This window comes from Leptonychotes weddellii, chromosome 2 (genome assembly GCF_054177405.1).
Source record: "Leptonychotes weddellii isolate Sample4059 chromosome 2, ASM5417740v2, whole genome shotgun sequence".
NCBI classification, from domain to species: Eukaryota; Metazoa; Chordata; class Mammalia; order Carnivora; family Phocidae; genus Leptonychotes; species Leptonychotes weddellii.
The window spans coordinates 88,800,970-88,827,560 of NC_138370.1; the positions used below are offsets into that span (position 1 = coordinate 88,800,970).

Genomic DNA, 26,591 nt, shown 5'->3' on the forward strand with positions numbered 1-26,591 from the left:
CCAGTAGTCTCCTAACTAACTTCCAGTAGTCTCCAGTTTTGATTCCAGCAAATTTATCTTTTTTTTTTTTTTTTTATAAATCTGCTCATTTTACTCCATCCATTGTCTTCCCGTTGTCCGATGATAAGCACAGTATCTGGTCCATCATACAACTCCCTAAACATGGAAGGAGCAAAGAAGACAGGCAGGAGTTAACTTGGGAAAAGTTACAACAGCACAAAAAATGGAGGTTTGGGGGCCAGCAGTATCAGTGGTAGATTAAGCAGGAATAGATGAGATTCCCCATTCTCTTACCTTTATTTCCCTTTTATTGTTTCTGTTTTCCCTTAAGCATCTCGTACTCTACTCAGTTTCTTCCTGTGTTCCGTTCCTTCAGTGTTGGGCAGCTTCTCTATCTTCAAAGTAAATGATACGTAAATTATCGATTCATATAGTAGAATAAAGAAATAACAAGTCAACTGTATTATCCAACACTTGGGTTGTACTTTACAATTCATAACGCCCTGTCCTGTAAATTTGAGAAACAGAGACTTGCAGGAACTCTTTTTCTTTTAAAGAAAAAAATAGTGAAAATGGTGCTTCATATTCACATGTGAAGGGTCATGAGAAAGATGAGGCAGAGGACTGTGCTTGTCATGCTTTAGAACTTGATTTGTGACTGCCCCGTTACATATAATGAACTGAGTAGAGTATCCGTCCCTTCACTCAGCCAAATGGTCTCTACCATTTTCCCCAAGTTCAAGTTAACGAGCTCACGGAATATCCTACACTGAAATAACCTGGATCCCACATGGGGCACTTGTTCTGACTCAGCCGTCTGCTTCCTCCCTTCAAAGGGGGATGTGTGCCGACTCTGCCCCTTTTCTGTGCCTTTCAGCACTCGTGCCTGATCAGCCCACCTCAGTCCAGTCTTCTTGGCGATGTAGGCACGCGTGACTATGCTCACCTTCAGCCTTATTTCAGAGGAAAGACTGGCTCTACATTTGTTTCGGATTGTAAATTAATTGCAGTTTTGAAATTGGAAAATATAATTGGTACAAGTATTTCAGAGATTTTTTTTTCATGTTTAGAGGAATTAGTCCTTTGTCCTCATTCCTTCTACTATTTTATCAATATTAAAACCAGTGAAATTGTTCGTACTTTGAACTGGCACCAATTACTCTGGTATTTGAAAACAGCTTGACTCTGTCTTCCCCAGAGATTAACTCACTGTTTTCCTCAGCCAAAGAAGAGAAAATTGTTAGTTTGGTTAATTTTGTGCAGTAGCCTCTTTTTTCATTAACTAGCATTAAGAAGACACGAAAAAACTGATATATGGGGGAAATGGGTAATTTTTAAACTGCTTTTCTCTCTTCAACAAAATATTTTTCAGAACTGAACACCCACTTGCTCAACTCTACTGCCATTCAATCATGGAGCATCATCATTTTGACCAGTGCCTGATGATTCTTAATAGTCCAGTAAGTACCTACTTTATGGTTGTGGAATTTTAAAAGAGAGCTTTATAAATTCAGTTTTATTTTTAAGTTTTGGATTTATTCCCAGCACCATAAATTCTTGAGCATGCTTTATTCCTTTTTGGGTAAGGAAGGCAAAGCCAAAACATTTAAAATCTTCCCAGCCTCGCTTCTGTAGACAACCAAGACTGTCTAAATGTTGCCTGATAAAGGGTATCTGGTTACTCACCTCTGTTTGGTTTTTGCAAACTAGAAACAAACAAAACTAGTATTTTATGGCTTGCAGTTAATTTTCCTTTTTTTCTTCTCAAATGAAGTGGCTTATACAGCTCTCTTTCAAAGGTTTGCTTTCACAAAACCATGCCTGTTCCTCTTTTTATTGAATCTTCTGACCACTCACAAACTGTTATGTTAAGGAATAGAGCTATTCAACAGTTCGGTTAAATGAATATTTATCAGTGTAAAAAAGCATATGATATGCTACACTAGACAAATTTATGTGAAGGGAAGTAAAATAATGTACACCAAAACGTTAACAAAGGTTGTCTTTGTATAGTTAACTCTTAATACTTTTCATGTTCTCATTTTGATTTGTTCATTATTCACACTGTCTGCTATCTGCATGTATTACCTTTATGTAAGAAAAAAGTGAAAGTTGTAACTGTTATGTAGAATAGGCACAATGCATGGTATATAATCTTAAAGCAATTTTACGTCCATCTTTTTATGCTTGCTCGCTGGTACTAGTTCTTCTCTGAGCCCTAAAACAAAACTTGGGAGGCCCATAACTTGTCTGGTCACTCTTCTTTCTTTCATTTTTTTTTTTTTTTTTTAGAGAGAGAGAGAGCATGCGCGTGTTGGCCGGGGGATGGTGGAGGGGTAGAGGGAGAGAGAATCTTTTTTTTTTTTGAGATTTTATTTATTTATTTGAGAGACAGAGAGAGAGCACGTGTGGGGTATGGGGAGAGGGAGAAGCAGACTCCCCACCGAGCAGGGAGCCAGATGTGGGGCTCGATCCCGAGACTCCAGCATCATGATCTGAGCCAAAGGCAGATACTACCTGACTGAGCCACCCAGGCGTCCCAGGGAGAGAGAATTGTAAGCAGACTCCATGCCCAGGGCTAGCCAAATGCAGGGCTTGATCCCATGACCCCGAGTTCATGACCTGAGCCAAAATCAAAAGGCAGACACTCAACAGACTGAACCACCCAGGCATCCCGTTTTCTGGTCATTCTTTTTAAGTAAAAACCTTTTAATTACCTTAAGTCCCAAAATATAGTATATAGGTCTCAATTTAGAAACCAAAATGTCCCGTCCTGTGTAATAGTCGGGATTCTGGACTTGGTTTAAAGTTCGGGTTCTCCCCTTTCTGCTCTGGTTGGCTTCTTTCATCCCTACCTTGTGTTCTTTCTAACTCCTTCCTCATTCCTAAACCCCCGTGTAGTTTCCTACCCCTCCGGACTTGCAGAGTAGGAAGGGGAAATAGGTAAGAAAATGGGCAAGAACATTCTCAACAGACTGGTGCTGTTAGGAGTGCCTCACTCTTTGGGCCTGGTAGGTGTTTAAACCAAATTATTTTCTTGTGGGTAAGTTCATGATCCCTGCCAAGCTCCCTCCTTGTGGGGTTTTTCTACCAGATGTTTCTTTAATATGAATGATCATCTCTGTCTGCTTTATTTATGGCTCCTTCCTCAGCTCCTGAAAATCGGATTGCTCACTTGACTCCTTGCTGCTAAGGTTCTTTAGCCTTCTTTGCAGTCCTCTTGAAAAGGACAGGGCAGAAATCAACCCCATGCCTCCAAAACTCAGAGAATGCAAGGAGTAACCTCTCCTTTGCTGCCAAAGTCAGAGTGGCTAGTTAGCCTGGGTCTTGCCTTTTAGATTTTCCAGACAGGAATGAGACACGAGACCACTGTGGCCCCTCCCACCCCCACTACACTACAGGAGACACATGTAGGGACTTCATGTTCCTCTCTTACTTAAGATGAGAGGGAACACGACCTCACCTCTCCCTAAACATCTAGTGTGGGGTGAGGGGTTAAGAGTTATACAACCAGGGGCGCCTGGGTGGCTCAGTCAGTTAAGCATCTGCCTTCGGCTCAGGTCATGATCCCAGGGTCCTGGGATCGAGCCCCACATCAGGCTTCCTGCTCCACGGGAAGCCTGCTTCACCCTTTCCCACTCCCCCTGCTGGTGTTCCCTCTCTCGCTGTCTCTCTCTCTGTCAAATAAATAAATAAAATCTTTTAAAAAAAAAGAGTTATACAACCAGTTGAGTAACCTCATTATAAATTCTGCATACAGTCTCATATAGATTGCTAAAGTATGTGATTGTTTAATATGAATTAGTTCATGTGTGATTGGTGCTTGAATGACATTAGCATAAGGGTACAATTGTATTTCCTACACACATTCTCGAGTAAGGTACCAAAATTATGGGAGTTGAATTTTGACCTTCAGCAAGAAAGAAAAAAATCCCTCCCCTTGGCTTTTGCTCATGCACCCTTCCTGTCCTATTGCAAGAGTGTTGAAAATGGTCACTTGCACCTGAGGCATGCTCCCTTGCTTTGGACTGCTCGCTTTAGGCTCCTAGGAGGTTGCTTTTCCTTCGGTGCCCGCCTAAGCAGCCCCGCTGTCTCCGTGATCCAGTCCCACCCACGTTGTCTCTGGGCCCCCACAAACCAGCGTTTCCACTCCCTTGTTTTGTGTGTCTTGACTATTCTCGAAGGGCCTCCAGACTGGCCAGCCTGAACTGTCCATGTTACCTCCAGATGCACTAATCTTCAGTCTGCTTTATGCTCTGGTTATAAAGTTGCACGGGTTCTGTGTGATCTGCCCCAACACTATTTGTCCCACAAACTGTATTATTTTTAGTGTGTAGTGTTTCAGAACGGAGACTTTCCAGGAATTATATATTGTGTGGTAGTAGAAACATCTGTACTTTCCTTGGGATTTGCTCTCTGTGCCTCATTTAAAAATACAGGGGTGCCTGGGTGGCTCAGTCTTTATGCATCTGCCTTCGGCTCAGGTCCTGGGATCGAGCCCCGCATCGGGCTCCCTGCTTCTCCCTCTCCCACTCCCCCTGCTTGTGTTCCCTCTCTCACTGTGTCTCTCTCTGTCAAATAAATAAATAAAATCTTTTAAAAATTTAAAAAATAAATAAAAATAAAAATATAAAACTTTCATTTTAATATCCTGTTCAGTTTTAAAGAAAGAAAACATGCTAACCTTTTTCTAAAGCATATTTAACAATATCTCTATCAGAAGTACCCAGGTTATTAAATAACATAGCTTACTAAGTAACATGTTATTACTTAACTCACAAGAAATTTAGTTGTATATATATATATAGCTGGCCTCAAATTATAAGAACATGTATATATTCTGTCTTTATAAGCACCAAAACATAAGAATTTACAATCTGTGTTTTTGGAAGGGAAAATAAAAATATAACCCCAAAAGATAATTCCTTTTCCATTTGAAATTGTTTTATGTTAAATAAAAGTATCAGGAGTTATTTTCTAAATAGTTTTCTTTCTGGCCTAGAATCTAAAATGATTTCATAGTTAAAAACAATGTATATGGGGCGCCTGGGTGGCTCAGTCGTTAAGCGTCTGCCTTCGGCTCAGGTCATGATCCCAGGGTCCTGGGATCGAGTCCCACATCGGGCTCCCTGCTCGGCGGGAAGCCTGCTTCTCCCTCTCCCACTCCCCCTGCTTGTGTTTCTGCTCTCGCTATCTCTCTGTCAAATAAATAAATAAAATCTTTAAAAAAAAAAAAAAAACAATGTATATGGTTACCATCACAGATTCATTAATTAGATACACACCACAATGTTGGCATCTAGTTACCCTCGAACCAGTGCTTTGGCCCTGGCCTCTGGCACTCAGCAGTTTCCCTGTCTTCAGAACAAATCCTTTGCTTCCAGGTCTCATTCCTACATCTCTGGGTTTTTTTCTTGGACCTGAGATTTAGGAAGCACCTCTGACTTAATTTACAGATATTGTTTTGAGGATATTCTGAGTACCCAAAGAATGTTTTCCGTAGTTCAAGATGAGAGAACCACTATCCTTTAAATTACCGACAAGAAATTTTTAAAAAATGGTTATATAGCAAAAATTTTCCATTATTTATAGCTGGATTAGCCACATTTTAGACATTTCAACCCATGTTTGCTTTTTATCACCAGTAAGCACACCTTTGGCTCATGCTCTGTACCCATCCATATTGGCGTGTTCCTAAAGAATACACACTGTTCTTGATATTGATTAAGTTAAATTATATAAATTTGCACCAAAAAAATGTTATTGAGGTTATTACAAAAACCATAGAGAACTGATTTCTTTAATAATCAATTGTTTAAAGATTTCACTACTCCATTCTTCATGTCCATTAATATGGCTTTGATTTTTCAAAGCTTTCTCTTGCTGTTATATTATAGCAATTCACCTGCCCAAAGGACAAAGATATATAGTTATTAGATGTTAGGCCTGGACTAAGGCCCAAGGGGTATTAGATTTGGAAAAACATGCATGTGTAGGCAGATGCACCATTATGAAGCTGTCTTTTCTTATTGGACAATGTGGTGGGGGTGGGAGCATAGAAGGCAAACATCCTTTCATGGCATTTACTCTAAGTAAGCAGGTGTCTTCTGTATTAATGAGTCCAGAACACTAGGCGTGTGTTTAAGATATGTCACTCTATCTTCAGATTTTGTTCTCGTCAGCAGCTTCTCCAGATGGAGTGCTAATGATGGTTTTCTTTTTTATAAAGGGCAATCAGATCCTCAGTGGCCTCTCCATTGAAGAATATAAGACCACGTTGAAAATGATCAAGCAAGCTATTTTAGCTACAGACCTAGCACTGTACATTAAGTAAGTTTTAAGAAATATTCTGAGATAAATAGGTCTTGGAAGTGTTTGCATTGTTCCAAACTTTTAAAATGCACATTGGGAAATTTTTAGATTATAAAGACAAATGTCCTGGCAAGTCAAATGTCTTGTTTTTCAAACTATGGAGCAGTTTCTTAGAGGAAGCCGGGAAAGTCTTCTCCTTTGACTTACCACTTAATGCTAGAAGTTACGGAATACAGAATTATTTGTGCTGTTGATCTACTGCTATGTCTCTGAAGCTATGTACAAAGTAAATTACCATCCCACGGTCGTTGCAAGCTAGGTTGTGCAACCTAAAGGTTATATAGCCTGTTTGCTTTTCCTCCTTCCCTTCACTCTCCCAGCTTCTGACCTTGTTACAGTTCTTTATACTGTCATCTAAGCCTAGGTGGGCAGGAAAAGGAGCTAAGTGCCAGAGAAGTAAATCTTGTTTCTTTTTATTTGATTCTGGCAGAAGAGTATTAATGTAGAACTTTAATTAGTGAAGTTACTGACTCGAAAATTAAAGTGTGCATTATTCTAGTATTTGTCATGCGTGTATGCATTTGCTTATAATTAAACTGCCTTTCTAGCAGCAAGAAAAGCCTTTGCTGCCTTTGGGCAGGTATTGGTTTCCCGCATGCAGACTGAGATCTTTGGTGCACTTGTAGGAGTGAGGGGAGTCTGGTGGTCACACTCGTGGGATTTCCCTGAAGCCCAACCCTCTCTCCCTTTGCACAGAGACTCACATCCATGGCTTTAACCACTCTGATGAGAAGTAAAAACAAACAGAAGAGACACACAACGTCACATTCCAGACATCCACTATTGTACATCTGAAAGTGACCTCATCTAAAAGGGTCCGCATCGTTGGGTTTTGGAGCACTTTAATCAGGGTAAAAGAAAATACAGCAAACTTCAGTCGATTTTAGATGATTGCAGAGTTAAGATTATCAGATTACCAAGACTAAAAATATCTGTAACCACAAAGACTTCCCAGCCTTTCCAGGCCACACGGGTCTCACCTCTGAACCCTTATGAAACCTATTTTTCAGTTTTGGTACTCAAATCATGTACAGTCAGTTTTGTTATATAAGTTTTCTTATGTTTGTTTTGTGTCTCCGACTAGATTTTATTTAACACTGTCCAAAAGGACTCATGCCTTATAACTTCCCAAGATGCTTAACGGTGCTGGGCACGTAGAGTGAATATCAGTGGACACTTTACTTGGTCTTTGCTTCAGAAGGCTTTCGCCACTTTATACTGACATAGAGTAATTGTTAGGAACATTTTTCTACCCTATACCCTAATGTGTAAGATAAATGAAATTAAACTGAAGCCATATAGATCTGATTATGCCATACACTTAAAATCTCTTAAGTCATTCTTGGCATCAGGTTTTTAACTTGTATTGTTTCATTTTCTTAAAATTATGTTTAAGAATTGAAATTACCAACTGAGGGTTCTAGAGGGGAGGGGGGTGGGAGGATGGGTTAGCCTGGTGATGAGTATTAAAGAGGGCACGTTCTGCATGGAGCACTGGGTGTTATGCACAAACAATGAATCATTGGAACACTACATCAAAAACTAATGATGTAATGTATGGTGATTAACATAACATAATAATAAAAAAAAGGAATCAAAATTACCATTATTTGTGATCCGTAGATAAATAATAATTTAAAAATAATTTAAATTTAAAAATAATCCGTTTTATCCAGAGAAAATGGTGGAAGGGAAGAAAGTGAGATATTTTTAGTTTTTTAAATGATGACTTCTATATTGGATTCTAAGATGGGAAAAAACCATTAGAGATTTTTTTCCAAAAAAATTTACTCTCTTTGTCAACCAAAGAAATAAGAGCCTGGGTACTCACCAAATATTCTTCTTTATTTTCAAGGAGACGAGGAGAATTTTTTGAACTTATAAGAAAAAATCAATTCAACTCGGAAGATCCTCATCAAAAAGAGTTGTTTTTGTAAGTAGGTTTATTGACCTTAAAGCTGAAGTTTTGCTACCCAATTAATTTTTTTTTTTTTTTTTTTTAAAGATTTTATTTATTTATTCATGAGAGACACAGAGAGAGAGAGAGAGAGAAGCAGGAGAAGCAGGCTTCCCGCCGAGCAGGGAGCCCGATGCGGGACTTGATCCCAGGACCCTGGGATCATGACCTGAGCCGAAGGCAGACGCTTAACGACTGAGCCACCCAGGCGCCCCTACCCAATTAATTTTATCACTATCAGATTTTATTGCAATTATTTGTTACAATGGGATGATCTTAGAGGCTGTTAGAAATCTCTAAAGTGTTGTATAAAGGGCTGAATCTGAATATTTATTTGAAAAGAAATGCATTTGCCAATGCAAGCGAATAAATCACTCCTTTGTCCTAGAAGGACCTTTAAAATGTGGTGGAAGATCAATACAAAGCTATAAGGTTCCCTTGCTCATATTCCCAATTCTTTGGAATGGAATAGCTGAAAATAGCATCCCAAAGACTGTGGGAACAAGGTGGTTGTGAAGTGTTTACTTCTCTTGAGTGATGGCAGAGTAGCCCAGTCAGAACGTCAAAATTTCCATTTTCCTCCCCCGTACACCTGTCCCTTCCTTCTAGCTGTAGATACCATCCCTTTGCTGTTAGTATTCCTGCCTTTGCCATGGCAAGAACTGGATCCATAACAAAGAACAAGCAGTCAATCATAAAGAAAAGAATGACTCAGAACACCAAGGAGAGTGCTATTACAATTTTGAAATCAACATTTCTTTAAATGGATTGATATTACTTAGCATTCAAATGAAGGTGCAAATTTTAAGGAAACAACACGCAAATGCCCGGCTGTCTGTTCTGTTCTGCGTAATCACGCTTGACTTTGTAGCCTCAAAATGTTTTTCATAACAGTGCCTTAGAAAAGTACAAATGTGTAGGGGCGCCTGGCTGGCTCAGTCCGTAGAGCACGCCTCTTGATCTCGGGGTTATAAGTTCAAGCCCCACGTTGGGTGTAGAGATTACTGAAAAATAAAAATTAAAAAAAAAAAAAGAAAAGTATAGACATGCTACTGTAGTTAGTGAACAGTTTATCCCAATAACAAAAAAGAAATCCAACCGCAGTTCCAAGTCTGCGTCCATCCCTGCCGCTCAGTCTTACCCGAGGGACCACTTACCGAGAAGTCCTTGCAGTTCTAGAGCTCAGTGCCACCAGGCGCACTCATTTCTCAGATTTTAGTGAAGCTCACTGAGGGGCATAGTCTTCTTTGGGGCAGGCAGTTTATACTAGCAAGCACTGAAATCCTTCATGTCAGTGGGTTTACACAGTGATTAAAAATATCTCTGGTGCACTCACTTCTCCAAGAGAGTTGGTGGAAGAGGTCGAATAGCAGCAGAAAACCACTTTCTTTTTGCCTCACATACTTAAGGACAATGTGCTTTTAGGTTGGGTTTCCCTGCAGGGACGAGGGATCCAGTCCTTCACTGCAAGTGTTTCTGTATTACAGTGTTGGCCTTTCTGCCTGTTCCTTCAAACAAAATTATTACAAACAGGCATCTGGATCCAACATGGGAAACACTGCGCTAAGTACAGAACCACTGTCATATGATAGTTCTGCTATTGAGTTCTAGAGCACCTTGTCATCGACGCCAGAGTCCAGCATGGTTTTCACTTCTCTCAACAACAGAAAGATGAAATTTGTTCTCTCATTTCCCTCTTTCTCTGGCAGATACTGTTTGTAAGTCGGAGCTTTTCACATAGAAGTCACTACATGTGTGGAGTTCAGCATTGGGATGAGCCACCATAATTCTTGCTCTCCTAGGACTTCTATCAGTAGGATATCTGATGTTATCCTTTAATGGCTAATTATTAGTAATCAGTGTGTTTTCATTTTACTATCACTGAGAATGGGATACCAGGGTGAAAAAAAATAGTAACAGCAGGCAAGTTTTTGCCCAGAGGTTAGTGACTCTCCCTGTGCCAATCTGGACCTAAATGAAGTTTTAGGGCAAATTCCAGTAGTTCAATGGGCAACCAAAACAGTGATACTCTGCTATCACTGAATCAGCCATGCTTCCAAAGAAATTGTTTCTGTTTCTTTAGTCTTTATAAGCTTCTGTCTTCATAGTTTAGGGGGATTTAATTTAACCTTTTTACCAGTAACTATTTACTGAGAGTATGTATTTGCATAAAAAGTAAATCGTAGCCTTGGGCTTCTTTTTCCCTTAACAGAGCGATGCTGATGACAGCTTGTGATCTCTCTGCCATCACCAAACCCTGGCCTATTCAACAACGGGTATGTTGCTTGCTGACAGTAAAAGCAGGGATTAAAAAGTCAAAGGAAGAAAAGTTTGCATTCTAAAGGTAGCTTCAGGAGTATTTGTGGAACTTTTTATCTAATTTTTAAGTGGTATTAAAAGCAGATAATTGGACATAAACAGGTTTTCTTTTTTAGAAGATTCCTTAGCATTTACTAAGATTTGTAAGCTATATTAAGAGAGCATCTGTATTAACACAGCAAAAATCTAGCTGTTGATAATCTTAAATTCCAGTACTTCTGGCTCACTTAGGAATGTTTTTAGCATATAACCTTAAATAACCTTGAAAAATAGAAGGAGCAAATTATTTTTCTTTTTATGATTTTTCTTTATGGTTAGCCTACCAGGCTATACCTCAGCTCTAAGAAGGCATTAATGAGTAGAACTTAAACATTTCCTGCAGCTTATAAATATAGGAAATGTTGATATAAGTTGTCAGGAAGGATGTGATCAGGGCCTGTGGCTGGGAGGCTAGAAATATATCCTTCTTTCTAAATAAGTAACTGCCATAAAACATTTTGCCAAGGCAGTAAAGGCCCTCAGCTCAGAAAAGGGATGGCTGTACATACAATGATGTGTATATTGTGTTTTTGCTTTTTGAGACTGCATTTTGAATCCTAAATGCACTACCCAAGACTATTGACAGTCTGCTGCTGGTCAGGGCTCTGTGCTGCATAGTCATGGAGCCCAGTGACAGGTGCCTCCCATGAAACACACATACTGGGAAAACAAGATCAGAAATGTACCCTCCATGTGCCAAAGCTGCCAACGTGCTGTAAGCATTCAGGAAAGGTGGTCTTCACAGACTGTCCTGCTCCGTAATAAATGGGACTATCTTCCCATTTCCAAAGAGGGAAGAGGATGGAAGAGGGAAGAATTGGTCTTTTCATTTACCCTTTCTTCTTAATCAGATCCCAGAAAGGTAGAGCCATGAGGTTGGGGGTCCAGACATTAAAAAACACAATACTTAAAGCCTCTATAATTAAAATAGTTTGGTATTGGTGACAGACCAGTGGAACAAAATTCAGCACTGGGAATTGCATAGAACATTTAGTATATAATAAAGATAACATTTCAAATAACTGGGGGAAAAGAGGGACTTTTTATGAAATAATCTTAGGGTGACTTTCCCATCTTCCATAACCAGATGGCTAACGACAAAATTGGATGTACTTTGCACACTTAAATTCCAAATAGAGCATAGAGTTCAAAGTAGAGTATTAAACCATAGAAGTACTAAATAAAAACATCTATGGATTCTTCTGTAACTTAAGAGTAAGAAAACTTTCCTAACTATGCCTCAACATGCAAAAACAATGGAAAAGATTGATAAATTTGATTACATAAAAATGAAAAAATAAAGCAAAGCTTTGTATGGCAAAAGACACTATAAGCAAAGTAGAAGTCAATGAGAAACTGGTAAAAATATTTGCAACTTATGGGCGCCTGGGTGGCTCAGTCGGTTAAGCGTCTGCCTTCGGCTCAGGTCATGATCCCAGGGTCCTGGGATCGAGCCCCGCATCGGGCTCCCTGCTCGGCGGGAAGCCTGCTTCTCCCTCTCCCACTCCCCCTGCTTGTGTTCCCTCTCTCGCTGTGTCTTTCTCTGTCATATAAATAAATAAATAATCTAAAAAAAAAAAAATTGCAACTTATATTTGATAGTTAATACACCTAATATTAAAGAATTTGTAAAAAATAGAGAAGAAAAAGGATAACACTACAGAAAAATGGGCCATAATTTTGAACAAAAAGTTGATGGAATGTAAATAGCTCTTACTCATTTGCAGAGGTCCTCAGAACCTCATTCATAAGAAAAACTGCAAATAAAACTTGACTGACACAAAAAAGCTTGTATAGAATCTCATAACAGCTGTATTCCTAATACAGTAATTAGGAATAGTAATTACAGTAATAGTAATAGTAATTAGTAGTATAGTAATAGTAATTAGTAGTGGTATTATCTGTGGCAGACATGTTCTAAGACCCCCAGTGGATGCCTGAAACCATAGATAGGACTGAACCCTATATATATATATATATATATATATATATATATATACACTATGGTTTTTTCTATATATACATAACTATGATAAAGCTTATAAATTAATTATAATTTTAAATTATAAATTAAATTATAAATTATAATTTATAAATTAGGCACCATAAGAGATTAACAATAACTAATAATAAAATAGAACAATTATAACAATATACTATAATAAAAGTTATGTGACGGAGGGGTCTCTCTCTCCCTCTCTCTCTTATTATATGGCACTCTCCTCCTTCTTGTGATGATGGGACATGATAAAATTGAGAGGTAGTGAGGTGGATGATACAGGCATTGTGATGTAGTGTTAGGCTACTGTTGACTTTCTGACCATATATCAGAGGGAGGATCATCTGCTTCTGGACAGTGGTTAACCCCGGGTAACTGAAACCATGGAAAACAAAACTGTGGATAAGGGAGATTACTATAGTCAGGACTAGAAACAACCCAAACATCTATCAGTAGGAGGATAGCTAAACATATTGTAGTATATTCCTTATACAGTGGAGTACTGCTCAACAATAAAAAGAAACTCACCATTGATACATGCAACAACACAGATGAGTCTCATAAACACTATACAGAGCAAAAGAAGCCAGACACAAAAGAATATGTCCTGTGATTCCATTTATATGAAGTTCTAGACTAGGCAAAACTAATCTCTGGTGAAAGAAATAAAATAGTGATTGTGAGAGGAGGGAGGAAAAAAGGAGCAGGAACTGACTGAGAAGGGTCACAGGGGTGATAGAAGAATTCTATATCTTGGAATGGGATATTTGTTACATGGTTATATGCGTTTGTCAATACAGTGAACTCATGATCTGTGTGATTCACAGTATGTAAATTCTACTTCATTAAAAAAAAAAAAGCACGAGATACCGTTTCTTACTTGTCAAGTTGGCAAAATTCAAAGGTTTTATGATATATCTGTTGGGGAAGTTGAGGGAAAACAAGGAATGCAAAATACTGTAACTCTTTGGAAGTTTATAAATACATATATTCATGTACCATTGATTCTAGGAATTTTATCCCAAAGATATGCTGGAAAGAATATAAGAAGATATTTATACAAGGCTATTCACTTTAGTACTATTTGTAATGGCAAAGACCGGAAGTAACCCAAATACTCATCGGTAGGGTGCTGGTTGATTAACTTATAGTACATTTACACAATGAGTTCTATACAGCTGTAAAAAGAAAGGAGAATTATCTGTATACTACTATGGAGTGATTACAAGAATGTATTTTTAAGTGAAAAAAGCAAGGTAGAGGAAAAAGTATATTGTACTCTACCATTTATTTAAGAAGAGGGTAAAATATGAATATATGTACATATTTGCTTCATATTTTAAAAACCCGGGATTAACCACAAAAAAGTTAATGATTCCCTATAAGGGAAGAAGGAAATAGGACTTAGGGAACAGAAGTAGAAGCTAGAGTTCCTGAGTGTACTAGTTTTGTAGATTTAACTTTGGAACCATGTAAATCGTTTTTAAAATTATAAAATTGAATTTTAAGTATCCCTAAGCCTTAAAAGTAAAATGAAACAAACCTGATTTTGGTTGCAAAACCATACTGAAAGGAACTATTTCATTCCAAGTGACACTAAAACAATAATTTGACCATGTATCTCTAGTGGGGATGTAACCTAAAAACAAAAAGGAATTACCAACAAAAGGTTTTAAAACTGTTTTCCATAATCTTATTATTAGTGGTAATTTTGCATAGATACTCAATCACTGTTTTAGATGATGTGGGATAAAAGCAAATAAAAAAAACTGTATTGGTATTGTTGAGAGCCAGGATCATCAGTGTAAGCAGAAAGATAAAGGTGGATAAGGTTGGGTAGAAATGTTGTAGTCCTGAATTTGAATTGAAATGTTGTATGAACTTCTGTTGTGCCCTAGCTCCATCCTCTAATAAAAGGGCTTAAAAATAATGACCAACCTGGTAGTAATGAACAGACCTCGTGCCCATATTGAGGTTTCTAAGTAGCTCAATTTAAAGGAACAAGGGCTCCAAAAAGAAACAGCTGATAGCAGTTTTAAAGCAGGACATGTATAAATGAGCCTAGAAGAACATCTTATTGTATGGGAAAGCAGGGGAAGCTATCAAAGACTGGTGGCGTTTTGTCAAAAGAACAGTGAAGCCAACTTATTAAGCTCCCACTGGCCAAAATGGGACAATCTGAGTATCAATAAGGATCGAAATACATTAAATATGTTTAAATTTAAAAGTTCAAAGTAATAAAGCCTGCTTCTCCCTCTCCCACTCCCCCTGCTTGTGTTCCCCCTCTCGCTGTGTCTCTCTGTCAAATAAATAAATAAAATCTTTAAATAATAATAATAATAATAAAACAAAACCTTCCCTGGTCATCCTTGATAGTTACTTGGGAACCAAGTTATTTTTTTCAAATGGTAATTAAAGTGGAGAAAATCAAGCATTTCTCCTGCTTTTCTTATATGAATTGTGCTTTAGGGTAACTAAATAATTGATGAGGGGACTTTATTTTTATTGTATTTCAACTAATAAAAGAAAAAAGAATGATCGCTTTGAATATCACCTTTTTGCAGCCCCTGAATTAGTGGATCTAAACAAAGATCATTCATGGTGTCTAATATCACAAAAAGAGAGGCAGCCAGGCATTATATGGCTCTTGGTAGAAGTACACACCACTGCCTATGAAGCAGTCAAAAAAAAAAAAATTATCTAATCAAGCCTCTAGATCTTATTAGCAGTGTGTGGAAATACAGGGCACAGGGGAACATTAAATGACATCATGGGAATGCAATCAGCAAAATCCAGATAGTGGGGAACTGCAGGATTAACAACCCAGTTTATTTAATAACAACAACAAAAATTATAAGGAAAATTTTTGAAAAGAGGAGGACCATGTAGATTAAAATAAATTTAAAAGGCGTATCAATCAATCACCATATATGCCCCTATTCTGATACTATGTTTTCACAGCACCTGGTATAACAGGTGCTTAACAAATAGCTCATTGATTATGCATACAGAAAGGCACACACTCCCTTTTCCCCACTGATTGCTGAAGTTGAAATAATATGTTGCTTTTTTCTGCCTAATTACAGGTTATAAACTCTAGGCTTGGTGATTAGGCACATATTTAAAAGCAAATAAAATAATAATTTCTATTACTCGTTATTGTTTTATCATCATTTTACTGATGTGGTTGAAAGCTAGCTTTGATAGATTTTATCATCTTTATTCAAAGTCTCTATATTACAGAGCTGTGTGCTTTTAATTGCCAAAACTTAATCGGTTATTTATTTCAGATAGCAGAACTTGTAGCAACTGAATTTTTTGACCAGGGAGACAGAGAGAGAAAAGAACTCAACATAGAGCCTGCTGTAAGTATGAGCCCTTGTTGGTAGGAATTACTCAAATACACTTGTTCAGGGTAGACTTCTTAACACTGTCTATAGGATCTTAGGAACACAATTTCTTTTCATTTTAGTTTTTAAAACATTTTTCTTATTAAAAGAATTACACATGTTTATTACAGAAAACATAAGCAAATAAAAGAAGACAAAAAAGACTCCTTGGGTCATCATATTGTACCTACTTTTTTGCAATTTGTTTTTTCTATTTAAATATCATAAACTCTTTTCATTCTAAGAGAGGCTCTTATGAGTATTATTTATAACGATCACATGAAATAGATGGAGCCATAGTTTACCTACTTGCTTTGGTGTCATGTCTGCAATGTTCACTAGGACCAGTGGCGCCTTGATGAACGTCCGTGTTGCTAATGTTTCTGTGGCAGTTTTCATTATCTTGTTAGGGTAAATTCCTGGAATTGCTCTGTTGAAGGGCACAGATTTTTAAAGGTTCTTGATACATACTGCCTTTTTTACATAGAGTGTGGATCTCACAGACAAGAAAAAGATTCTTCTCAAACTGCTTCTGGCTTTTCTGGAATGAGTTTTTCCTGAAAATGAAGCATAGAGTCTTTTTTTTTTTTAATTAAAATGGACATTTATTGAGCCCATATTAAATGGGACATGGTCATGACCTCCCCTCTGGGTACAGTTCCATCCACTCCGCTCTTTAACCTCAGCTGGGGACATGCTGTGTCTCGCTAGTCTTTCACAATTACTCCGTGTCCTCTAATGTAATGGTAGGCTCATTCAGAGGCTCAGAAACTTCTTAGAAAGTGGTGGGTAGCAGAGTGATGATCACAGCTAATGGGGAATTTGCTTCATTTTAAGCAAGCGTTGAGACAGACTCATTGCTTCCCATGGTGGTGCTGGGATCCTCTGGTGCTCCAGCCATGATCTCCTGGAAATAAGCAGAGTGACATCTGCATAATCGTCACTCAGAAAGCTCTCTGCAAGAATTTAATTGTAATCAGCTGTGGCCTCAGTGGCTTCTTCCACAAAGCTGAGGGTGTTCAACTCCCCATCAATAGACAGTTCAAAGCTGTGTGTTCTCCAAATACACGTCAGTGGTCAACTCTAGGTCAGTGGTCGAGTCTAGATTAGTGATCAATTCCAGGGGTAGTGTGGGAAAAGTCAGCCAGGATGAAAAAGGCAGAGAGGATCAGGGCCTCCCTGAGCCTGGTGCTGGCAGGGAGTGCAGGAGACTCATGGAGGAAGGAGACAGATAGCAAGTGTCTGGCCTTCCTCAGCTAACCCAGTGATTCATGTTTTTGGAGCCAACTTGCATTGTGTTCTTTGAGTAAATGCAGATCTGTGTGTGTGTGTGTGTGTGTGTGTGTTTCTGTGTTTGTATTTTCAGGATCTAATGAACAGGGAGAAGAAAAACAAAATCCCAAGTATGCAAGTTGGGTTCATAGATGCCATCTGCTTGCAACTATATGAGGTATTTATATGGAAACACTAGACTTGCTAAACTTAGACTGTGTTATGAATTAAAACCTCAAGTAAGTTGAAGCGATTAACACTAGGCTTTTTTTTTTTTTCTGATGGACATGCTGTTTGCATTGAATAAAGAACACATTTTATATTTGATTTTTCTCAAAAACTTTAATTCATCAATGTATAACTATCTGTTGAGCGCCTACTCTGCGCTAGACTGTAGCAAACTGATGTAGGAATACTGAAAAGAATTACGTATCACTGTTACCTTCAGGAGGGATACTGTGCATAATCTATGTCAACATATTCTTTTAAGGCTAGGCCTAAGTAAAGAAAAAAATTACCCAACTTTTTCTCATTGTATAGTGTAGCTTTAATATTGTTAAAATTTTTATGAGGATGTAAAGGAGATAGCTGGACAAGTATTACAAGTTCCCATTTCCTTACACCTGCTGGCTTGGGATTTTTATTTTTTAGGTAAAGATACTCTCCCTAAAACATCCAGTTTGCTAGTTTAGATGCTTATTCCCAAAGTACAGAAAGTAGACACTATCCTTGTTTCTAAAGTTTAAATAGGAAACTACCTTAAGTTTTAATTATTTGGGAAAACCACATTTATCATAGTTATCATAGAATGTCAAGACTCAAAGAAAGCCTGGAATCTTCTAATCCAGGCATTTCACAATTCAGTAACTTTTTTTTCCCCTACATTTCATATGTATGCATGGATTTACTTCATTTGAATCTGCTGTTAAATTCTATGTAATATTGATATGTACTTTTACTATTATTTATTACAGAAGTAAAATGTTCTCATTGTAGAAAACTCAGAGAATTATAATTCCACTACTCAGACAACTACTGTTAATATATTAGTGTATATGCTTTATGAAATTTTTGCATTTTTTTCACTTAGCAAATTTGCTTTTTGTAATTCATAATACATCCTAATGTGTATTTTTCCATGTCATGTGTGTTTCTGTGATATTTTTAAAGGCTGCAAAGTAGTAACAAAGTATACCTAACCCTGTTGTTGGGTATTTAAAGTTACTTTCAGAGTTTCTGTATTACAAAGAAACCTACAGTGAACATTTTTGTATCTAAATATGGGCGGCACTATAATTGGTAAGTAATAATACCATGCAGAATTATAAATTAATATTTGTTATGATCTTAGATACAAGTCTATTTAAGTACATTGTATAAAACTATTTTATAGAAAAACACAAAAACTAAGCAGTTCCTGATACAGTCACACTTCAGGAGAGCCGTCTGTACTACCAAAAAGCAAAATGTATTGGGCGCCTGGGTGGCTCAGTTGGTTAAGCGACTGCCTTTGGCTCAGGTCATGATCCTGGAGTCCCTGGATCGAGTCCCGCGTCAGGCTCCCTGCTTGGCAGGGTGCCTTCTTCTCCCTCTGACCCTCCCCCCTCTCATGTGCTCTCTCTCTCTCTCAAATAAATAAATAAAATCTTTAAAAAAAAAAAAAAAGCAAAATGTATTGTCTCCCTGCAAAGTGGGTTCCATACAGATCTGTCGCTATCATAACTCCATAAGGTTACTTTGGAATGTATGTGTGTGCTCTCTCAGGACATACTCCTCGTCTGTACCGATTAAGAGAATTTGATCATAAATGATCTGCATATTTGTTCACAGAGCTTTTGAAAACCCCAACAGTGGGCCTGCTGGTGAAGTGAGTGTGAGATTGCGGCTCTTGGGGATGGGCCCGGCGAGAGGGCGTATTTCCTGGACGCCTTCTAGTTGTTTGCTTTCTTCTTCTTTCTTTAGGCTCTGACCCACGTATCAGAGGACTGTTTCCCTTTGCTGGATGGCTGCAGAAAGAACAGGCAAAAATGGCAGGCTCTCGCAGAACAGCAGGAAAAAACACTGATTAACGGAGAGAGCGGCCAGGCCAAGCGGAACTGAGCAGCCCGTTCACGTCGCGTTCAGGTTTACAGATGGCACGTTTGGCAGTATGTCTAGTTTTGCTCTACACTGTACAGATTTAGTGTATACTTTGCCACTGCTGTATTTTTATTTTTGCACAACTTTTAAGAGCACAGCATGACATGTTGTTAGGGAACTATTACATATTTTCTGTATATTTGTTTTATGCCACTGATCTGAGATTATCAACGACACCCACTCACTCTTAGCACATGGACAAGAGTTCTGTGATATTTTGTGTACTGCAGAGTGCAAGTTAAATTCTTGCTCTGAGGTGGTTTTTTTGTTGTTTTATTTCAGGGGAGTTTTGGGGCTTTTGTTTTTTGTTTTTTGCTTGGGGGTTTTAAATAATTGTTTTTGTGTTTTCTGAATTACCAATCTTTTAAAGAATGTTTGGAATCTTTTCATTCTCAAAAATAGTCTAGGAGCAAACTGAATGTATTCTGTGACATTTAAAACCTTCATAGGATAGAGAAAAGTGCTGGCCTAGTGGATTTTAAGGGGAAAGGATAATATTTGTCAACAATGTATTACCTTAACAAAAAAAGTTAAAACTCTGAAACAAATGGCAAGTACTGTAAGGCAGTACTGTAAAGAAAAGGTATCGTTTAATTGATTTGCTGTTTTTGTTAGTGAGCACGAAGGGGAGAACTCTTTCATTTCAGTACATACGTCTATCCAAAGACTACCCATAAAATCACTGCAATCTACCCTATCTGATGGAAAGCAGGGGAAACCTTAGGAGAAGACACTGATTTCACGGACTTCATAGTCACGGACTTTACTGAGGGATGGGTGTGATCCAGAAATGGAATGGCCATATCTATCTGTCAGTGAAGAGAAACATTCTGTTGGTGGCTTCTTCTGAGAGTCAGTGTTTTGAATATTGAACTTCCTTTTTAAAATAACTTCCTTTTCGTTTTTCTTACAAACCATAGTTTATAAGTGAACAGTTTAAGTTTCGACAGAAAACAGAATAAAAGTGGTAATTGGAGCATTGACCTGAGGTGAGATATGACTGCAGATAAAAGGTAAAATGAATCGTTATTTTTCTTTGTCAGAGGAAGTATAGAGAATACTTTTAATTGTATAAACAGCAAAGGGCTATCCTTGATATTGGGGTCAAAAATTAAGTTGAGGGAGCAGGAAGGTAAGAAAGCTTAGGCCTGAATAAAACTTAAGAGTATTGAGTTTGCATCTGAGAAACTGCCATATTTCAATTTATAGGACTAGTCAACTCAGAATCACAGAAGTTGGGGGGTGTGTACCAAATGCTGACCCTGAGCTGAGAGTTGTTGATACTTACTTCTCATAGCTTTTAGCGCATTTCGAAAATGTTAACACTGTCTTAGATTTTAGCCCATTTGAGTGGATTCCCACTGATCATGTGTACCCTAAATACACATTTATTCATTATTGAAGAAGCAGATACTGAATCGAGCAACTGGTTCAGGAAAGGAAAATCTGTTCCAAACATGTGGAAATGTTTGGACTCAGGGAAAGTAGGAAGAGAGGTATTTGTCTGATTTGTTAACCACCAAAGAAAGTGTCTGCGTTTCAGTCATTAAATTGGGTAGAAAATCTCTCGGGGACATGGCGCAGCATCCTCAAAGAACTTTCGCGAAACATATTGTTTCCCATTCATACTGTTTTTTCTCTCAGCTGCCTAAAATTCAACATATTCATTACATTTTTAAAATTCTGAGTGTGAATCTTACATAATGTGATTTTATTCTTACCATTCAGGTAAAAAAAAAAAAAAAAAGCAAAACAAATTGTATTGCCGTCACTTTATAGTGGTAAAGTCTAGTCTAGGAAGTCACCAGCTGTTTGTTGTAATACGTGTATCTTCAGGATGTTACTCGATTTTTATTTGATGTCATATAGGTGAGATCTATAAAGTTGCCTCTTGGTGGCACTGGTGTGTAATTACACAGGCTGTCACTAAAATAACATACCTATATACTGGTATACGCCTATGCATGCATACATAATTCCTTAGTATAGAAAAACTGTTTCAAGAATAGCAGTCTTTAGTAACCTTATTATCATACACCTTGTGATTTAGTAGTTACGCTAAAATCTGTAGTCATATACTTTAGTAGTTTGTGTAGACCCATCTAATATGTCACTGAGATATATGGAGGTTTTGTATGTGTGTCATTTTAACAAGCAAGAAGATCTATGTAGATTAGAAATTGTTTGGTTTACCTTTAGATAATGGTCTATTTTACTTTTCTAGTTTAACAATTAAAAGAAGTTGGGTAGCGCCATGCCTATTCTATTGTTGCAAGTTTTAGTTCTTATAGAAGAAGAGTACTTCTTTAAGACCAGTTAGTTGGTTCAGATAATTTTTACTTTTTAGGAAAATCATTCCATACATAGATTATCTGGTACATGGGCACAAATCGAAGCTTTTGTTCTTATGTGAATATTATTTTTCAGTATCTTCCCAAGTTGGAAAAAGTATATTTATAGTCCTTCCTCCCCTGCTCTATATTTATATTACCCCATAACTAGTAAGAAGTTGTTCTTTTTCTAAATTAAAGTTGTTATAGCTGAATGACATACCATTTCATTTCCATTTTCAGCCCAAAAAGTGTCCACTATTTTACTAAGCTGTTAAAAGATGTCTGTAAAATTGCCTGGCCTTATATTTTTCACAGGATTGGCCCTCGCCAGTGGCAGTCCTGTGTGAACTTGTGGGGGTCACTTAACCTCTGTGTGCCTGAACAAGTGTTACTAGAGGAGTTACGTTTGGGCAAAGCCTCTGTCTTCACGGAGGATGTCACAGAAGGCAGCCACTGCGTCGGCCCCAGTGGGCCCTGCAGACCACTGTCAGAAGTGGGATATCGGGCTACAGAGCACTGTATCTAATCCCACATGTCACTTCCTGTGTTTCAAAGACTGAAAAAACACAATACATTTATTTGGTTTCTCATGCAGATCACTAGTGAGTATGAGATTTTGAGTACCTTGCCTCAAGGTACAAACTCTGGAGAGTGATATTGTCACCACTGATTTCTTAATCGTGAAGAATAGTTTCCTTAGATAGGAGTACTGAGATTAGGAAGTGTATGAAAATATACTGGGTATCTTGGGTTCTGGGAGGAAACTGGTCACAGATCTGTTCTTGCCTAGAGGTAAAGTGCCTTTATTTTCAGCGTAGAGCACAAATGTTAGACCTACTCCAATTTGATTTTCAATTTTTCTGTGTTTTTCATCAGATTTTACTCCTAACACTTGATAGGCCATCACAAGCTGTGCTGTTGTTTTGTTTTGTTTATGAGTGATTTTAAGATGAGAAGAGGAAAAGGTGAAATTGCTGTCCTCCCCTGTGAATGACTGTAGTTGAAATCAGGTGGTATAATTGAATTGCTCAGTGTCAGACATGCGACAGTCAACCGTTTATTGAGTCCCTGCGAAACGTCAGGCACTGTGCTCCACCGTGGAGACAGAGCAGTGACCTCAAGGAGCCCACCGTCTGCAAAAAGGGCTAGATGAAAGACTTACCAGCTTCTGATCCTGCCAATTGAACCTGAAAATATAGGGTACATTATATCACTTGCACTGTTATCTATAACATATGTATTATATACAGTTTTCCAAGGACCTTCTTTTTTTCCCCCTAAGGACCTTCTTTACCTGGAACTTACTCAGAATCCGTCCCTGAATATCCTATCTTCTTACAAGTATGCATCATTTACCCTGTTGATAGCTTAAAGAACACCTTATGTAAGGAGTCATGTATTCTACTATACAGAGTTTTTTTTTTTTCCATATGCTAGCCAGGTAGAGATTACTCAGAGTTCTTTTAGATTGTTCAATTGTACACAGTTTTGGACCCCTTCTGCTCCCCTACAGGGAGCAAGGAAGAAAGTATTAAAGCTCACTTCACCCTTGCATATGTTTCTCAAAAGCCTGAGTAAACGTGTCTTAATAAATGTCATTGAAAGCAGTGTAAATAGTTGAAAATATAAATTTCTATTACAGTTTAAGAAAAGAATACCTTATGAATCATCACTAGCCACTGTTAATATCTATTTGTATTCTTATACCTTTTTCAATATATTTGAACAAATATATAGTTTCTGGCACTATTTTTGTACTAGGATAAAGGAGTTACTATGTATATTATGTTTAGCTTTTAAGTCCTTTTAAATAATTGTGAATGTTGATTTCTTGTCTTCTCGCCCACCATGAGAAACATTTCCAATGACTCTCCTATGACGAAATCACTTTAAAGGAACACCTCCCCACCTATGATCCCCATAAAATCAAGAGACGGTCAGGGTGGTCTTCTGTTGTGCAAACTCTTCACCTGTCGGTTGTTTACTCATTTTGCTATGCTTTGTAAAAATAAAAAGAAGAATGAACAAGTAGGTATGAGTATTGTGTGATTATTATGTGTGATTATTAGGGGGATTTTAGGCAGGGAGAATGAGCCTAATGGCTTGAGAGACTTTAGGCAAGCTAACCTGTGGTCATATTAGCTGAAAAAATGTGATTTAATCAAATCCTTTCCTTAACCAAGACTCCTCTCAGCAACAGTCTTCTTTGTATTAACATCCTTTGCTACCTGTCTGAGGGCAACATTTTCATACCTTTTTCACTTCAAGTTCCTGACAGCTCCATGGAGGGTGATTATTACCAGCCCCTTGTTGCAGGAGGAGCTAAGGTGGAGGAGTTCCATACTTGCCAAAAGGCATGAGCTGGATTCGAGCCCAGATGTGCCTAGTTTCAAAGCAGGTATTTATTCCATTAAGTTCCCTTTTTGAATTTTAATTGTAAAAGGTCTCAAATCCATTCTTAGTGGATCAGTTGGGCTATCTAGAAGCATTAGAGGTAAAATTTCCCTGGCCCAGCAGGTTTGGTTTTTTTTTTTTTTTAAGATTGTATTTATTTGCGAGAGAGAGAATGAGAGACAGAGAGCATGAGAGGGAGGAGGGTCAGAGGGAGAAGCAGACTCCCTGCCGAGCAGGGAGCCCGATGTGGGACTCGATTCCGGGACTCCAGGATCATGACCTGAGCCGAAGGCAGTCTCTTAACCAACTGAGCCACCCAGGCGCCCGCAGGTTTGGTTTTGTTTGGGTTTTTACTGTTAACATTCCGGAGTTCATCTGATGATAGCTAATGTCAGGCCTTCACAGAACCACAGATACCACTGTGCTTCAGAGCTGCTAATGTAGAGGCGTGGAGGTATAATTAAATTCAGAATTTTTGATTCATCATTTAGTTTTGTCACTAGACAAGCCCTCTTCACGTGAGACAGAATATCTAGGCTATGCCTAATTCATAAAACTGAAGACAAAAATGAAATGAAAGCTCATGTAAAATAATAGTTTAGATCTCCTGTCCAGTAGGGGGCGCCAGAGTTCCCGATTATTTAAAGTAGTAATCCCTTACTGGGTACAATGAATAAAACTGCTTTTTAAAAAATTTTTACTAACTAAAGAAAAGCAAAATGGAAATAATCAATAGAGAATTAATTCTTGCTTATTGTTCTTTGATCGGTGATCATTTCATCGAGATGTTCTCCAAACAATAACTGATCATCTGAAGTCTCTGACTGATACTCAGTATTCCATCCATGGAGACACCACCCCTTTTTGTAGAAAAAGGAAGCGTTTGACAACTCTCTTGAATTCACATTCTTGCTATTAGCTGTGCTGCCTTCTCAGCAAACAGGGATTCCTATGTTTGATCTATGCAAATGTCAGGATATGATTTTCTATTTTTAAGGCACATGACATTAAATTAACAGAAACTCTTTGAATTTACAGAGAATATTCCCTGATTGTAAGCTATATCCAGCCTTGGCAAACAAACAAGAACTATGTTTCCAGTTCACAAACCACTTTTTCAAAATAAACGTTCACAAAAGTTGTGAATGGAATCAAAATAATTATTTGAAACCAAAAGAAATCTAATTAAATGGCATGCATGATTTTTCTCTCTGGCTTGCCTCATTTTAAGTGTGTGTGTGTGTGTGTATGTGTAAAATATACAGAACTAAGTTGACTTTCTCAATCATCTGACAGCAATCCCAATGGCACTTTTTGGGCTTCCTCTTTCTAAATTGCCATGTAAGGGACAAGTTTGTATGACCAAATGGCAGGGGGGAAGCAATTAATGTAGACTGTCACAATAGCTTTCAACCTTCAAATCCCCAATATTAATTACTTGTAAAACCATATTTCACTTCTTATCACTGTTTCCCCTTACCCAACAGGAGTATTGTTAGGCTTTATCTAACACCGGTCTAACATACGCAGGAAGAAACAACCTTCACCCTTTACGGGCCAGCTCTCTGAAATTCAGGAGTCCTCTGGTCTCACTGATCTGCCTAGCCCAAGGAGGAAAGACCTAAAACCTGGTCAGCGACTGCCTCAGCTACAACTGCGCTGCTCACACTGCGTGCACGCAAGCCAATAGGACTAGTTTCTAAGGGTGTTCAACCCTCAGTCTGTTAGAATAAGTTATAAATTTCTTGGGCGATGAAGGGGAGACTGTCTTATTCCCTCTTTCTTGAAACCCCTGTTTCTCTTTTTTCTATTCTAGCTCCATCCTCTAGGCCTTCAAACATACTTGATTCTCCTGTGGCCCTAAGAACACCTGCTATAATCACACAGCCCTCCTAAGCTACCAGCATCTCTGCATCTTTCTTGTCCTTTGAAGGTACTCGACAAATACTGAGTGAAAGAATAGATTTCCATGCTTTGCCACCTGATACAAAATTGAATTTTTTATAAAGAAAGGGGAAAGTAATTCCAGTGAAGGGAAACAAAAATCAATACAGAGTTTTTAGGAATTCTCAGTTGGACAAGAGGTGAAATTTAAGATGAAAAAACAAGCTGAATAAAACAATTTTTAGGAAAAAACATTTGTTTTCTATTGTGAAAAATACGTTAGCTATCAGACTTTCATTAATAAGTTGATAACCATTAGTGGTGTTACTCCGAGTGGGAGTTTTACCATATTGCTACAAACCAAGGAAAGTTCATAAAGGCTAGAGCCCAGTGATCCTACAGAGAAGATTTATACTTAAGAATAAATAAGCAACAGTTTGCATTCCCAACCAACAGTCTAAGAGGGTGCCCCTTTCTCTGCATCCTCACCAACT

General features: G+C 38.0%; 1 protein-coding gene and 1 long non-coding RNA gene across 5 annotated transcripts in view; both read left to right on the forward strand.

Moving 5' to 3' along the window:
• The window catches only part of PDE5A (phosphodiesterase 5A), a 145,363-nt gene extending 121,513 nt beyond the window's left edge, over positions 1 to 23,850 (forward strand). The window contains exons 15-22 of one of the 4 annotated variants that reach the window (XR_014143157.1): positions 1,373 to 1,460; positions 6,230 to 6,330; positions 8,228 to 8,305; positions 10,542 to 10,605; positions 15,977 to 16,051; positions 17,442 to 17,525; positions 19,310 to 23,019; positions 23,102 to 23,850. Coding sequence is in view for 2 of the 4 variants with exons in the window: in XM_081812940.1 (XP_081669066.1) it covers positions 1,373 to 1,460; positions 6,230 to 6,330; positions 8,228 to 8,305; positions 10,542 to 10,605; positions 15,977 to 16,051; positions 17,442 to 17,525; positions 19,310 to 19,447 (628 nt within the window). In the remaining 2 variants the exon portion in view is untranslated. Of the gene's footprint in view, positions 1 to 1,372; positions 1,461 to 6,229; positions 6,331 to 8,227; positions 8,306 to 10,541; positions 10,606 to 15,976; positions 16,052 to 17,441; positions 17,526 to 19,309 lie in introns of all 4 variants that reach the window. The other 3 variants (XR_014143156.1, XM_081812940.1, XM_006740607.3) reach the window with 3 other exon arrangements.
• LOC145720273 (uncharacterized) overlaps positions 1 to 26,591 on the forward strand; it is a 332,443-nt gene that overhangs the window by 245,292 nt on the left and 60,560 nt on the right. The window lies entirely within an intron of this gene.